Here is a 14,376-nt window from a genome sequence, read left to right as displayed (position 1 = left end):
TTGGCTCGATTGATCTCTCCTTTCTATGCAAGGAAAGTTTAATAGGGCCTGCCAAGTGAAAAAATAACACTAAAAAAGATGAACAATGCTTTGCAAGAGACTAATGACAACCGGATTTAAGCATGCTAGGAGGGCTGGAAGAGCAGCACAGGATGCTGCTCAGTCAATTGCTGTGGATAAGTTGTCCCATGTAAAGCTTTCGCAGGAACAGACAGAATTGAGGCAGAAAGTGTTAGAGTTTACCAGAAATCACCTCAAGAGCTACAATGGCGATCAGCCGGCTATGTTTGTGATTCAAGGTGACGCAGGTACTGGTAAATCGGTCGTGCTCAATTCTCTGTTTAATGAGATCCAGCGTTTGTCTAGTGGAAGTGGAAGCGATGATATACTTCATGGAACTAAGAACTTTCTAGTGGTCAACCATCCTGAGATGTTAAAACTTTATTTGAGAATAAGTAAAGGGTTCAAATACATTTCTAGGTCGTCATTGGAACGTCCAACTTCCCTTATCAATGCTTTGCAAAAGAAGAATGAGATGGCTGACGTTGTTATTGTAGATGAAGCTCACCTGTTGGCCACATCAAAAGATGCGTTCAAGAGGTTTTATGGCGAGAATCATTTGCAAGAGTTGCTTTCGCTAGCCAAAGTTTTGATTTTGGTTTACGATGATAAGCAAGCGCTGAGGATGGGTTGTTACTGGGAGGAGGATACCAAGAATGGAGCCAATTTGAAATCTTATTTTGACAAAATCCCTTCGGATAAGAGAGATTGGTATAACCTAAAGCAGCAATTCCGTGTTGCTGCACCCAAGGATGTTCTCCAATGGATAGATGAGATTAGCACGGAAGGTGTGATACCCGAATACCCCAAGAGCTGCAAAACGGCTGGCCCAGAGGACTTTGACTTCAGAGTATGGGAAGACTGCGGAGCCATGTACGATGCCCTCAAAGAATTAGATGCCAAATATGGTCAATGCAGAATGTTGGCGACTTATGACTTTCCTTATAGACTGGACGGAAAGGACTATTTTGTTACATGTGGGGATAATTTCAAGGTACGTTGGGATAGGTATACGCCTAGAGCCGTGTTACCTTGGAGTGAAAGAGCTGATACGATTGACGAGGTTGGTAGTGTTTACACCATTCAAGGGTTTGATCTCAACTATGCTGGTGTTATCTTGGGTAGATCTGTTAGTTACGACGCTGCAAATGACCGCATCAAGTTAAAGCCTGAGCTATATGACGATCATGCTGGGTTCACTAAGAAGAAAAACATAAAGGAGGTTGACCACGTCAAGAACAAAATTATCATGAACAGTATCAACGTTCTTCTCACTAGAGGTGTCAAGGGCCTATTCGTATACGCATGGGATCCCGAATTGAGAGAAAGGCTGAAGCAAACTCGTGAAGCTTCCTCATAATTTATAGAAGTGATAGAATTTAGTAATGCAAAGCAGACACTTAAAAGTGTATTAACTATACAGTATAAGGTAGTAATTTCTATCAGTTGCGCATCACTAGTCTCAGGTTGTAGTCTAACTATTGAGACTTGGGTTTTTGGGGTTTGCTCCTCTTGGCAAGGGCTTCCCACGAAATACCGCCAAAAACGGCCAATATCCCTAGCCATTGCACGGTATTGACCTTTTTCCCAAACACTACTATACTCAGTAACATCGAGATCATTTTTCTAGTGACAGTTATTAGTACAAGTACCAAAGATCCATACTCTTCTAAAGTAAAGAAAATAAAGCATTGACCCACGGCCCCACAAAAAGCATAGATGATGAGATAACGAAGTATCTCCGGGTCTGAGGCTACCAACGACTTTGTTTGAAGCACTTGGGATCTGTCAATTAATCCCAAATATACAAGGTTGTATGATATGATGAAAAGATTAAGTGCGAACATTAGATGGGCGCCAGTAATCGCATTTTCCTTCTCTATCTTTTGTCTTTCTCTATTCTTCCTAAGCAATTCATCCTGTGTAGCGTTGGTCATACCGTCTAGGAAAAGACTGAGAGCCAAAAAGCCAAACCCAGTGATCGAAAGAGGTGTATCATTCTGTATACTCTTGCCTTTAGATCCACCAATTGTAAAAATAGCCACACCAGCACTCACCAGGAGCGCCACAAGTTTTTTGGTTCGGGATATTGGGGTCCTGTAAAGCAGCAAATGTACAGAGAGCACCGGGATCAATTTGCAAGATTTCGCTAGCATGTACGTGAGGTAATCCACGTACTGCAGTGAAAAGGTCGCCAATGGTGTAGAAGTACTCTGTGTGAACGAGATTAAAGCCAGTTCCTTCTTATAATCCTGAATAAATGCGCTTGGCTTGTAATTGGAACCTTTCCATCGTATATAAGCCATTCCGACTAACATCGCAAAGACTGCCTGAATCGCCGCTATAACCCCAGGAGCCTGGAACTGAGATCCGCTGTTGGGCCATACCCTCGTATTCAATGGTTCCTGGACAAGGGCCCACGTTAGGAAGCTGGCATAGATCCCACCCGCACAAAACAACAGCTTAGGTGCACTTCTCTCCATTCGCAAATCGAACTTCTTGAGATCTTACCGTCAAAAATTCGAACAAAAACAAGGAAATCTCAATTGGCACTTTCAGACATCAATATCACAGCCGTGAGACGTCAATCAACCTGTTTGGTGGGCTATTGTTCTCTAATCAAGGCCATCTATTCAATATTTACATAAGGGCTTCCTGGGTAAAAATTAAAATTTTTCAAAACTTACAATTTCAAGCCTAAACTAGCAAGAAAGGACTGTTTCGACGGGACGTAGCAGTCAACTGAAGTCATATTTGGAGTCAAGATGGGTGCATTCTCGCCAATTGTGGCCACTTATGGTAGTCGTGTGGAACAGCTGTTGGAAACACCTCAAGATTTCCAGAGATATCATGAAAAGTTAAATCGGAAGTTGCAGAAGTTGAGACATAGATGCCAATTGGTAAACAAGAATACGAAGAAATATTCAGCCAATGAGAAATATGACAAGATTACGAGTGCAGATTATGATAAGAAGAGTAAACTATACGGTGTATTAGTTTTGTTACATGCAGAAAGGGATCTAGCTCTCTCTGAGATGTTAAAACTAAGAGCACGTCAAAGAGGAAGATTCAAGAGTAACGAGAAGAAGGTTGTGGGCACCCGGTTGAAGAAAGCAGTGAAAACCAGCCAAAACTTGGTTGAATTGACTATAAATGAGAAACTATGGATCACGAGAGCGCAATATATCATATACGCAAGATTGGCGCAAGCGGAATATCTGCTTAATGGAAAATTCTCCAAGGACAAAGAGAGTGGAAAGATCGCTCGCAATTTGGCTGTTTGTTTCGCTGCACTTTCTCACTTGTGTAAGTCAGATGCCTTGCCTGAGACTGTCTATGAGTTCTTGCAGTCTAAGTATGATTACTCGTTGAAACAACACGCTGGCAAGATCATATCAGCTTCTGATTTACAAAATTTTATTGTTACACAAGTCAGAGCTGCGGAGCAAGAAGACGATGAACTGGCCAAATTGATTTTGGCAAATGGCTTTAAGGCAGAGTTACCAGATATCGAAATGGAGAAAGGTGTTTCTATCAAGAAGATCGAATACAGAGCATTCATTGCTCAGGTGAATGACCCTCAAGTTGAGCAATTAATCAACGAAGCAGAGAACATCCAAGCAACGTCTCCAGCCCAGTTCAGTGAAAGACTACTTAAATGGCAACAGGCTCTAGAGAAGCAAGAAATTCGTACGTCGTATCACGAGGAAGGAGATGATGAAGAGGAGGGCATCAATTCACATGAGAATGACCAAATTCTTCTAGTATACATCAAGTTCAACGTTCTATTCGCCTCTATATTGCGCGACGATAACTTGGCTGGTTTTTCTTTTAGCCAATTTGAAAGGTCCACTAAAAATATCTTAAAATCATTGAGGGAGGTGATGGAATTACCAGGTGTATATTCAGACGATGAACTATTGGCACAACTACAACTATGCCAAGCATACTATGAGGCCAAGATATCTTTCCGTCTGGCCTACGTACACGCGGAGAAATATCACTATAGAAACTCATTGGCACTGTATCTTCACTCTCTCGAGATATTGGACAATGCTGTTGCTAATGCTGGCGAAGTGAGTGAGTACTCTCTCCCCGGTGATCTATTGACCAAAACTACGATAGAAAACTTACGCAACAACATAATGCAGAAACTCAAAGAAGTGATGGCTCTTGCAGAATACGAAAAATCTGTCGCTGACGTTTTCCGCAGCCCTTATGATCCATCGGTAATCGAGCAATTAGGATCGGGACCTATTGAGCCTGCAAGGATCAGATTGGATAATCTTTTCCCTCTGAGACCAAAGATGAGGCCTGTTCAAAGCAAACCGTCACTCTTCGATCTGGCTTTTAACTACATTGATTACGAAAGTGAAAGTGCGCCATCAAATGACTACGATAATGAATCAAAGCCAGTCCAGGACGCCGAAGTGGAACAAGATCAAGAACCTACCAAGAAACGTGGATTCTTAGGGCTTTTTGGCCGTTAAAGGCCTCACCAAGGTCGATGATACTGATGATTCGGCCTTGTACTATTTGTACGAATTACATAATCATATAAAATTGATCTACCACAAGCTTTGACTACTCGTTGCAACTTGGATGTGTAGCACGTGAATCTTGCAAGCAATATGCGATGAGTTGAGGGATGATAACCAGGGTATTAGACCTTTAAGATCCTAAAAATGACTTGAAGTCCTACAATTTTTATGGAAGTCCTGTACGCTACTTGTTAGCATTATTATTCATACCATATTGATTATGTTTGCTGGTCTGCGTAAAAGGAAAGGACTTTGCTGGATTTGCCTAGAAGAATCAACTTTAAACCGTTCCTGGACGAGACACGAGTGTGGTTGTAAGCTGGATATCCACAAAGATTGCTACTTCAAGTGGCTCTTTGATTTGAACAAGTCTTCTCAACAAGGCAAATGGGCCCCAGATTGTGGATTTGAGCCCTTTCAGGATGAATTGAAAAGAAAGATATGTAATGCCATCGACTGTCATAGGGACTTTCAAAAGACTATTCCTCCGACTGAAATGATTGGTTCTCTACCCTTATTTTGGGAGTTTTGGGCAGGCACGGCTGATATGTCTGTTATTCTGATTGGCAATATTCTAGGTTTCGATAGCTTCGTCAGATATCCATACGTTCAGGCAGAACTACCAATAGAAATTGCACCTTGCCCTCAATGTAAGAAGCCAATTGTGGCCAAACCTGTCAAATTTACCAGCACTTCGTGGGTTTTGTCTCTGGCTTATCGACTAAAAAAGATTATAAGTGGAGCTACAATGCTTACCGTCCTAGCTTTCTCAACTTTAAACATTGGAAAATGGACCTTCAAATTAGGTTTATGGCAATTGAGGTGTCTGTTCCCCGAGAAAGTTCTGCGAACTTTGCTAGATGTTAGTACTACAAAAGCCTTGGATGTCTACGGAGAGACGATGCATGGTCGAATGAGTGTTCCTAATGTAACACAATTTTTAGTGTTTGGATTCCCACTGTATTTGATAGCACTTAGAGGCTCATTTCCTGCATTAAAGAAGCTACAATGGATATACTCATTAGTTTTCACCGTGAGAGCCGGTCATTACGCTGGTAAATCACCAAATATCGTTTCCAACATTGTTTCAGCTGCCAATTTGTTGGTCCTGTTTCATTCCACAATCGTATCTCCAACGCTCACGCGGCTCTACGAGCTCATGGTCAAGTCTGTAAGACCTTACTTCTGTGTGACCAGTGATTACATGGATATATTTCCTTCCGATGAGTACGCCAATGTTATAGTTGAGACTTCGTGGTCCGATGTGATCTTCGAGTCCACACTGTGGCCTCTAGTGGGTGGTCTACTTGGCGGTAAGCTATTTGATGCTTTTGTTTGGCTTCAAGACAAATTGTCATATCAATGTACACCCAGTGGGTCACCAAATGAAGTGCGGATGGTTTTCAATGTTCTTGGATGTGGCATACTCTCGGTTGCTCGCCAAACCTTCAATCTTTATTTAACATACCTAAGGATCCAGGAGCTCAAGCAGATTCAAGAAACCTTTGAAGAGTGCCCTCAATAATGGCTATTCGCGCTTGTAGATATATTTTATTGTACGCTAGTGTTACATAGTAATCAATTTAGAAGCCGGTCTTCTGAACTGATTTACATTTACATTTGAACCTCAGCTTTCAAAAAGGCCGAGACAATTAAGCTCAGTAAAGCTCTAGTATTAGCATGAACCTTTCCGCCGAACAAGCTCAAATCATCGACCTTAGTCCCGACTTGAGACTGAAGTAAGCCTTTGAGGCTAAAAGAGTCAACGGACTCTGAATGTCTCTTTTCAGGACCTTTCCTTTTGTCTAACAGCTGGATACCATACTTCACACCATCAGAAGTGGAGATCTTAAAGGTGATATCAGGAAACTTCGGACCACTAGACCCAAATACCTTGATTTTTTGCTCAGCAAGTCTTTCGCCCGTAATTGATTTGATTACTCCCTTCTCATAAAGCTGTCTTGTGGACCATTTAAACTTCAGGCCTTCAAGTTCGTTACCTTTTCTGTGCTGTACTTTCTTGTATGCATCTTTCAAGTTTCCTAAAGTACTTTTATGGTTAGACTCGAATGATCTGGATTGTTGGATTCCCTGGAATGCTCTGTTAATTGACATTTTCTGTTGCGATAAAGCGCTCTCAAGCGATTGATTAATCTTGGATACATCGTTTAGAGTTTTGTTGGTCACATAAAGTTCCTGAGTAACGTAGTCTATAGCATAATGGGGGTTCTTAATGGTATTTGCAATATCATTCAAGAAATTTTGGAGTCTGTTTCCAGCTGGATTGATGGTGCCCATGTTTTCCAGTTCATGTATCTTCTTCAGCGTTGAGTTTTTCAAATCAAAATAGTTTGACGGTACCAAAGATTGGATCATTGGGTCATTTTGAATTTGGCGATTTGAATTGACCAGAGCTTGGAAACGTGGCTCATCCTGTGGTAGAACGCAGCTTAACGCCAGGTCATATAGATCCGTGCTGACATCTTCGATTTGCATCATGTAGATAAACGCTCGTTTGACTTGATCATAAAGTTTCCTAGTTCTATCGTCGCTCACCAAAAAACGATAAACAGTTGGTGTCAAGTCTAATACGACTCTGCCAGTAGGAGGAGTTGCATTCGGATCTGGGACCTTCTTGAGTATATCATGAATGATATCCTCGTCAGGGAAAAAGGCCAAGTTCTCTTGAAACTCTGAAGTAATCATCAAAACCTTTTCGCCCAATATTTCGAGTTGAGGATTCGCCGATATCATGTCTTGATAGATAATACATTCGCCTTCTTGTTCATATTGAGGGTCTAATAATACACTGAACAGTAGCTCCTTGACCTGAACAGTTATTTCTTGGGCGTAAGCATTAAGAGGATCATGGTAACCAGTAAATCTGCTTCCGGAAAAGACCTTCATCGAGGCGCTCAACAGCACCTCAATTTTCTGATCTACTTCACCTCGTGATGCCTCATTGAATCCATAATGCGCTCTGTTCCTGAGATACTCAGCAGAGAAGCAATTAATCAGTACCACTGAGATTGCTTTTAAAGTCTCATTCTCGTCTGCGTTTTTATCAGCGGCGGAACAGAAGAGTTTTGTGCAGATGAGTCTAACTTCCAATGGAATCTTCGACAGCTGCTTGCTGAATAGCATTGATAATAGTTCGATTGAGTGCCAAATGTTTTGGAGGTTGTTGATGAATGTTGCTGATGTGCTTTGATCTTCAACTGCTGTCGAACTGCTTGCTGCATGTACACCGTGTATACCTCGGTATATAACAGAGGGATTGCTTTCAAATTGCGTTTTTGGATCAGCAATGAATTTCAGTAGGGGCACAAAAAGATTGAAAAGCTCTGGATATTCTCTCTGTAGAAAGAGGTTCAATAGCACCATCCATACGGCATTTTGTTTTTCAGAGAATTGTTCAATTGTGAGTGCTTCAGATAATTCGAGCTTCAAAATCTCAACAAGTAGCCTTACAAATAGCATTTTCTCTCTATCTCTCATTTTCTGGTTGACGGTGCTGAACGTAACGTAAACATTACGTAAAAAGAAGTCCGGATTTCTGGAGTAAACAAGCGCCCAATATGAAGGATCAACTTGAAGCAGATAAAATAATTTTTCGAAAGTTGGATACCTGCGTCTGGGGACTGAAATTTCATTTGAGTCACCTGAATATTCTGTCTGTAAATCATATGATTCAAGGACTTCAAGCATATCGAGTTGCTGTCTGATATCTTTCTCAAGTTTCTCTTTTCTAGAATTTTCGGAATCAAGCTGTGCTTGAGATCCCTCTAGCTTATTCTGAGCCTCTTCGATAGTTCCGATGTTGTTTAATAAAGGGCAAAACTTTCTCACACTCCATATAGTTGGATTAGGGCACTCCATCAACTCCAAGTAAGCTTTCCGTTGTAAATGCATCCTAATCGTGCTCTGAATTAACACTATGGATCGAGCATTTCGGCGAAACATCGAGGATCGCATCAAAAGCCGGGATCGCAGCACATACCCTTTCAGTCTGGACTGCAGATGATGTAGGTCATTGTATTCTATTATGTCATCCACCAAATCCAAAGTGTACCTGACCAAAACACCTCTTATTACTCCCTGTAGGCAATTTAGTGAACGAATGTCTTCATAGTCTTCTCGACCAACTCTTTCCAACGTCCGACGCTTCGATCTTCCCCGAAGGCAAGCGGACAAAGTGCCTATGAGCTCAGTCTGATACTCAAGCAAGTTCACAAGAGAATCCAAAGACTCACGTCTGACGTTTCCTCTGACAATACTTTGAAATTGGTACAAAACTGAGCAAATGCTAGCATCCAAGTTTCGTAGTTGTAGCTTCCGAGCTTTCCTCTGTAGAATGCCTCTACATAGACCTTGTAAGTTCTTTACCTGGTTGACTTGGCCGGAAGGAATATAGGCTTCTTGACCTATTACCGATCGCTGAAGTAAACCCTTGAGCACTGATTGCAACTTCCTGAGCGGCACATCTGAGCTGCATATATTGTTCCAAAGCTGATGAGCTTTACGGCGTGTGACTAGACCCTTAGAAAACATTTGCAGATTCTCGATCGTTGGTTCTTGTCTCAATAGCCTTAGTCGATAGTTGTCTAAAATATTCCGATTTCGTTGGCCTCTCAAATATGCTTGGACAGATGTTATTTCTTGCAGAGAGCCGGACGTTTCTGATAAGATGCTTTGAATGACAGGCCTGCTTCTTAAAGGTTGAGCCCTTATGTATGACTGAAGGAGTAGTATTTCCTTACCAAACAATTTTAGAAGGTTTCTTTGAATGTACAAGTCAAATCTTATGTTAACAGCGCGGCATGTTCCTTGAATTTTAAGCACTTGATCTAAAAACTCTTCCTCTGTCATCTGGTGCCTTCTCTTTGGGGAATAATCGATTGGCCCATATTTATGAGTTTGATAGAACTCAACGTCACTTTCTCTGGCTTGGCTTCTCCTCATGTAGAAGTCTGTGTCATAAGTCAAATACTTCGAAATTGTTGGGGAATAATATGATAATGTTGAGTTCCTTATTGGACTGTATTCTAAGTGCGGCGTTCTTGACAAAATATCATGATCCACCGTCTTGAAACTGGGTATTCTAGAAGGAGATTTTGGACTGAGATCTGTAGTAGTCTTTGGTGAAGAAAACAGAGCTGGTGTTTGGCTGGGAGGGGATAGCTGGGGAGGCGCCGAAGTCTTAATGCTCTTGGTCGGTGTTGAAGGGTTAGGACTGCTATTTCTATCAATTTTATCGTAACTTCCAAAATCCTCAATTAAGCCAGGTTTCTTTGTTATCCCTACTCTTTTGCTACTTGGAGACCCTATCGGGCTAACACTAAGAGATTTAAAATCACGAATTCTTGGCCAGGCTCTTTGACATGTTTTCAAATCTTCTTGGGAGAAAGCAAGCTGTCCTGAAAGGGATTCGAGTGGAGGAGTTTTCATAGGCCATTTTTTATTGATGATCGTAATCAAAATGTAAAGTGTTTCAAAGACTTGCGGAAGATCCTTCTTGTTATACAGGTCCTGTAATTCAAATCTGAAGGATTCAGGGAGACCAACATGATCAACTAGTGAGAAAAAAGCATTAATATTCTGAGTGTGTTTAAATTGCAACTTTTCGCCCTGCGCGTATATTGTTGGCGCTAGTTCAGGATTGATCTTTTGAGTAAGAATGGCCAGGTAGACACCATTTCGAAAACTGTCCCCAACACAAAGGTCGAGTTCATTTGGTAGCGTTTCTCCAGTTACCTTTTCAATCCATCTTTTAACTTCACCGACCCGACAAAGGAATTCATAATAGGATTTTTGATTATTAGAGAGGCCTGAGATATCGACTGGGGGTCTAATAGTGGCAGTTTGTAATGTACGTTCAGTTTTGTAAGGTGCCAATTTCATAGGTGAAGTGACTGAAGTGTTGCCAACTTTGAAAGAAGGTTCTTTGAACATATTCTCTTTTTCAGCTTTAAGCGAGATAGAGGGCTTAAAACCCTCTTCGAGTTTAGCTGAGGAATTCATCTTAGATGGTGAGATTGGTGTCAGTGGCTTCTCGGGCGATACGTTTCTAACATAGCGCTCCAGGAATGCATTGTTCGTAGATCTCGTAGGAGATCCCGTAAGTGTGGGCATTTGTCAAGAGCCGCGTTCACAAAATCCGGTGGTACTATACCAATTGTAGCCGCCTAGAATCAATATCTGTTAAATTCAAGTGAATTGAGGGTCATTAGACAAGGTTGACTTCCTTCCCTTCAGTGATGATTCGTGAAGATTTCAACTGTTTATACTTTTCCTAATTAGTGTCATTTGCCAATTGGGAAAGTCTGGCTAAGATATCACTGTCAACGAGAAAAGCTTCTGCAAGAATAATACCATTAGCCGCCGAGAGTTTGATTTGTTGAGCTTACATTGATCAATTAAATGTCGTATGATTCGTATTTGTAGTCCAAGGGACTATCTTCAGTCAAATTCAAACTTGTGAAATTTTTGATCTCGAGTCTACCTTTTGTGTCCTCGTGGAAGATACAGTTTGTACAATTTTCGAGAATAACCACTTGTTTAGATGTAGTATCAGTGGGGAGTAGAAATAACTTGCAGTTCTTTAAATTGTGCAATCTAACTTGTACTGCGTTGTGCGGCGGTAGGTCGCATACAATAGATGAGCGTTCACAATCAGTAATGAATAGACTACCGGTCTCAAAAGCTAGTGGCTGACATCTGACCAAAGTGTTATTGACTTTGCGTAAGATGAACGATCCAGCTTTTTCAATAGTATGTTCTTTCTTCGTAGTTACTTGACAGTGATTCAAGTCTTCGTAGACGGCTGAAGGTTCTGTTACAACGATTTGCTCATTTGTTGTAGTTATAGCCTTTTGATAGTTATCTTGAGTTGCATTATGAGTTCTCACTACTTTTTTTGAAGGCCTTGGTTTCCTTTGAAACTGGAATAATTTTGATCCCTTACTGGCTGATGATTCTTTCGTGTTAATCTGTTTAAGGAGGAAATCAACTCTTGACTGGCACCTCTCCTTGTCATACGGTGACAAACTGGGACTTAAATCCGTCAAAATATGAAATAACTCATCGCAGTGCGTCTTCATCTTGGCAAAGTTGTCGCTTTCATCAATCTCATCCTGTAAAGCTACATCAGGGTTAGTTGTCTTGAAGTGACGAGTGTTGCCATAGGCTAACTAACACATACCCTTAGATCTCTGTTCGAGATTCGATAGAGAACTCTCTCCCATTGTTGGTTTCATTCGTTGATCTTCTTCAATCTAAGTTATGATTATAAAAGGAAAATTCAATACTAAAATCATTTTAGAATAGTGAATTTATTTCATACAAGTGCAAACTCGTGGCATTACATATTTAACTAAGTATATCAATGGCAAGATCAACGTCACCACGTGATTAATCGACTTCCTCCATTTCGGTGTCAGCTGGAACTTCTTCAACCTTTTCGTCAGCGGCAGTCTCAGTGGCAGCTTCTGGTTCTTCTTCTTCGTCAATGTTCAAACCAAGAGAGATCAATCTGTTGATTCTGGTGGCAAAAGAAGAAGGCTCTTCTAGAGTGAAACCAGAAGTTAGCAATGCAGTCTCAAATAGCAAGTTGGTCAAATCCTTGACAGTCTTGTCTTGTGCACCACCTTCTTCAACTCTCTTCTTCAATTCACGGATGATTGGAGATTTTGCAGAAATTTCGAAGATTTTCTTAGATGACATGTAAGAAGACATGGAGGAATCTCTCAAAGCTTGAGCCTTCATGATTCTTTCCATGTTTGCGGACCAACCGAACTGACCAGTTCTGATAGCAGCTGGAGCGTCAATCAACTTTTGAGAGACGACAACCTTCTCGACTTGGTCACCCAAGACTTCCTTCAAAGCCTTGGTCAATTCTTCGAATTCCTTAACTTCCTTCTCTCTTTCGGCCTTCTCTTCTTCAGTTTCTTCCAATTCGAAGTCCTTGGTGATGTCGACCAAAGTCTTACCTTCGAATTCCTTCATTTGAGTGAAAGCATATTCATCGATTGGGTCAACCAAGTATAGAACTTCAAAGTTCTTGGCTTTCAAAGCATCCAAGAATGGAGACTTTTCAACAGCCTTCAATGACTCACCGGTGATGTAGTAGATGTTCTTTTGGTGTTCTTGCATTCTGGTGACGTAGTCAGTCAAAGAGGTCAACTCGTCAGTAGACTTAGTGGAGTTGTAACGTAGCAACTTGGCCAAAGCATTTCTGTTTTGAGTATCTTCATGGATACCCAATTTGATGTTCTTGGCGAAAGCAGAGTAGAACTTTTCGAATTGTTCAGAGTCCTCAGCAATCTCGTTGAAAGACTCGATTAACTTCTTGACAATGTTCTTTCTGATGACCTTCATGATCTTGTTTTGTTGCAACATCTCTCTGGACAAGTTCAATGGCAAGTCCTCGGAGTCGACAACACCCTTAACGAAGGATAACCATTCTGGGATCAATTCTTCAGCTTCATCAGTAATGAAAACACGACGAACGTATAGCTTAATGTTTTGCTTCTTCTTCTTGTTTTCAAATAGATCGAATGGAGCTCTCTTTGGAATGAATAGGATGGCCTTGAATTCTAGTTGACCTTCAACGGAGAAGTGTTTAACATATAGTGGGTCTTCCCAGTCGTTGGAGATAGATTTATAGAAAGCATTGTACTCATCTTGAGAGATTTCAGATGGGTTTCTGGTCCATAGAGGCTTGGTCTTGTTTAATTCTTCCAATTCTTGAACTTCCTCCTTAACTTTCTTAGTCTTTTCACCCTCTTTTTTCTCTTCTTCCTCATCGACCTCTTCCAACTTTGGCTTCTTGTCGTCTTCTTCTTCCTTCTTTTCGTCGTCCTTCTTTTCTTCTTCAGTCAATGGAACGTCCTTCTCGACTTCCTTGGTGACTAACAGTTGAATTGGGTAGGCGACGAATTCGGAATGCTTCTTAACAACTTCCTTGATCTTCTTTTCTTCCAAGTATTCTAATTGATCATCCTTTAGGAACAATCTCAAGACAGAACCTCTGCCCAATCTTTCGTTGGTCTCATCCAAAGAAACGGTGAAAGAACCACCAGCATTGGATTCCCAGATGTATTGTTCGTCATCGTTGTGCTTGGAGATAACTTGAACTCTGTCAGCGACCAAAAACAAGGAGTAGAAACCAACACCGAATTGACCAATCATAGAAACATCCGCACCAGCAGATAAAGCCTCCATGAAGGCCTTAGTACCGGACTTGGCGATGGTACCCAAGTTGTTGATCAACTCAGCCTTAGTCATACCGATACCGGAATCTCTGATTTCCAAGACTTTCTCTTCTGGTCTAGGGGTGATTCTAATGAACAATTCTGGTTCAGTTTCCAATTGCTTTGGATCAGACAAAGCCTGATATCTGATCTTGTCCAACGCATCGGAAGCGTTAGAGATCAATTCTCTCAAGAAGATTTCCTTGTTTGAGTAAACGGTGTTGATGATCAAACTCATCAACTGAGTGATCTCAGCTTGAAATTCAAAAGTTTCAGATGCCATTGTGTGTCGTCTAGGTAATCTTTCAAAAACAAACTAACGGTGGCCTGCTACCTCTCTTAGAATACAACGAGATATACACGACACATCGATCAGCATGCCTTGCATTTGTAGTCCCTTTAAATACCCTTGGCCTGTTCCTTTCACTGAGCGAATGTTGAGGAAAATTTTTTGTTCTTTAGTCTTCTAGAATAAAAAAGAGCTAACTGGGCTTCGAACAGCGAGAGAGCGAACTAGCGAATTA

The 14,376-nt window shown here is 41.2% G+C and overlaps 7 protein-coding genes across 7 annotated transcripts; 3 read left to right on the top strand and 4 right to left on the bottom strand.

Annotated features, from left to right (window-relative positions):
• Positions 1-85: 85 nt before the first annotated feature.
• On the top strand, positions 86-1,420 carry TDEL0A06860 (uncharacterized protein; the record flags this gene model as incomplete). The annotated part of the gene is made up of 1 exon (XM_003679181.1): positions 86-1,420. One exon carries the CDS (start codon positions 86-88, stop codon positions 1,418-1,420), a length of 1,335 nt encoding a protein of 444 aa, XP_003679229.1.
• Positions 1,421-1,538: 118 nt separating this feature from the next.
• HUT1 (UDP-galactose transporter HUT1) lies at positions 1,539-2,543 on the bottom strand (the record flags this gene model as incomplete). The annotated part of the gene is made up of 1 exon (XM_003679180.1): positions 1,539-2,543. One exon carries the CDS (start codon positions 2,541-2,543, stop codon positions 1,539-1,541), a length of 1,005 nt encoding a protein of 334 aa, XP_003679228.1.
• Positions 2,544-2,825: 282 nt separating this feature from the next.
• On the top strand, positions 2,826-4,550 carry SRP68 (signal recognition particle subunit SRP68; the record flags this gene model as incomplete). The annotated part of the gene is made up of 1 exon (XM_003679179.1): positions 2,826-4,550. The coding sequence occupies one exon, from the start codon at positions 2,826-2,828 to the stop codon at positions 4,548-4,550; it is 1,725 nt and encodes a 574-aa protein (XP_003679227.1).
• Positions 4,551-4,821: 271 nt separating this feature from the next.
• Positions 4,822-6,126, top strand: TDEL0A06830 (uncharacterized protein; the record flags this gene model as incomplete). Its single annotated transcript, XM_003679178.1, has 1 exon — positions 4,822-6,126. The coding sequence occupies one exon, from the start codon at positions 4,822-4,824 to the stop codon at positions 6,124-6,126; it is 1,305 nt and encodes a 434-aa protein (XP_003679226.1).
• Positions 6,127-6,215: 89 nt separating this feature from the next.
• On the bottom strand, positions 6,216-10,733 carry IQG1 (Iqg1p; the record flags this gene model as incomplete). Its single annotated transcript, XM_003679177.1, has 1 exon — positions 6,216-10,733. The coding sequence occupies one exon, from the start codon at positions 10,731-10,733 to the stop codon at positions 6,216-6,218; it is 4,518 nt and encodes a 1,505-aa protein (XP_003679225.1).
• A 284-nt stretch (positions 10,734-11,017) lies between these two features.
• CIN2 (GTPase-activating protein CIN2) lies at positions 11,018-11,845 on the bottom strand (the record flags this gene model as incomplete). Its single annotated transcript, XM_003679176.1, has 2 exons — positions 11,018-11,742; positions 11,803-11,845. The coding sequence occupies 2 exons, from the start codon at positions 11,843-11,845 to the stop codon at positions 11,018-11,020; spliced, it is 768 nt and encodes a 255-aa protein (XP_003679224.1).
• Positions 11,846-12,011: 166 nt separating this feature from the next.
• HSP82 (Hsp90 family chaperone HSP82) lies at positions 12,012-14,135 on the bottom strand (the record flags this gene model as incomplete). The annotated part of the gene is made up of 1 exon (XM_003679175.1): positions 12,012-14,135. One exon carries the CDS (start codon positions 14,133-14,135, stop codon positions 12,012-12,014), a length of 2,124 nt encoding a protein of 707 aa, XP_003679223.1.
• Positions 14,136-14,376: the final 241 nt, after the last annotated feature.

This window comes from Torulaspora delbrueckii, chromosome 1 (genome assembly GCF_000243375.1).
Source record: "Torulaspora delbrueckii CBS 1146 chromosome 1, complete genome".
NCBI lineage: Eukaryota > Fungi > Ascomycota > Saccharomycetes > Saccharomycetales > Saccharomycetaceae > Torulaspora > Torulaspora delbrueckii.
The sequence above is the reverse complement of the archived record's forward strand: the minus strand, read 5'-3'. Positions and strand labels throughout refer to the sequence as shown.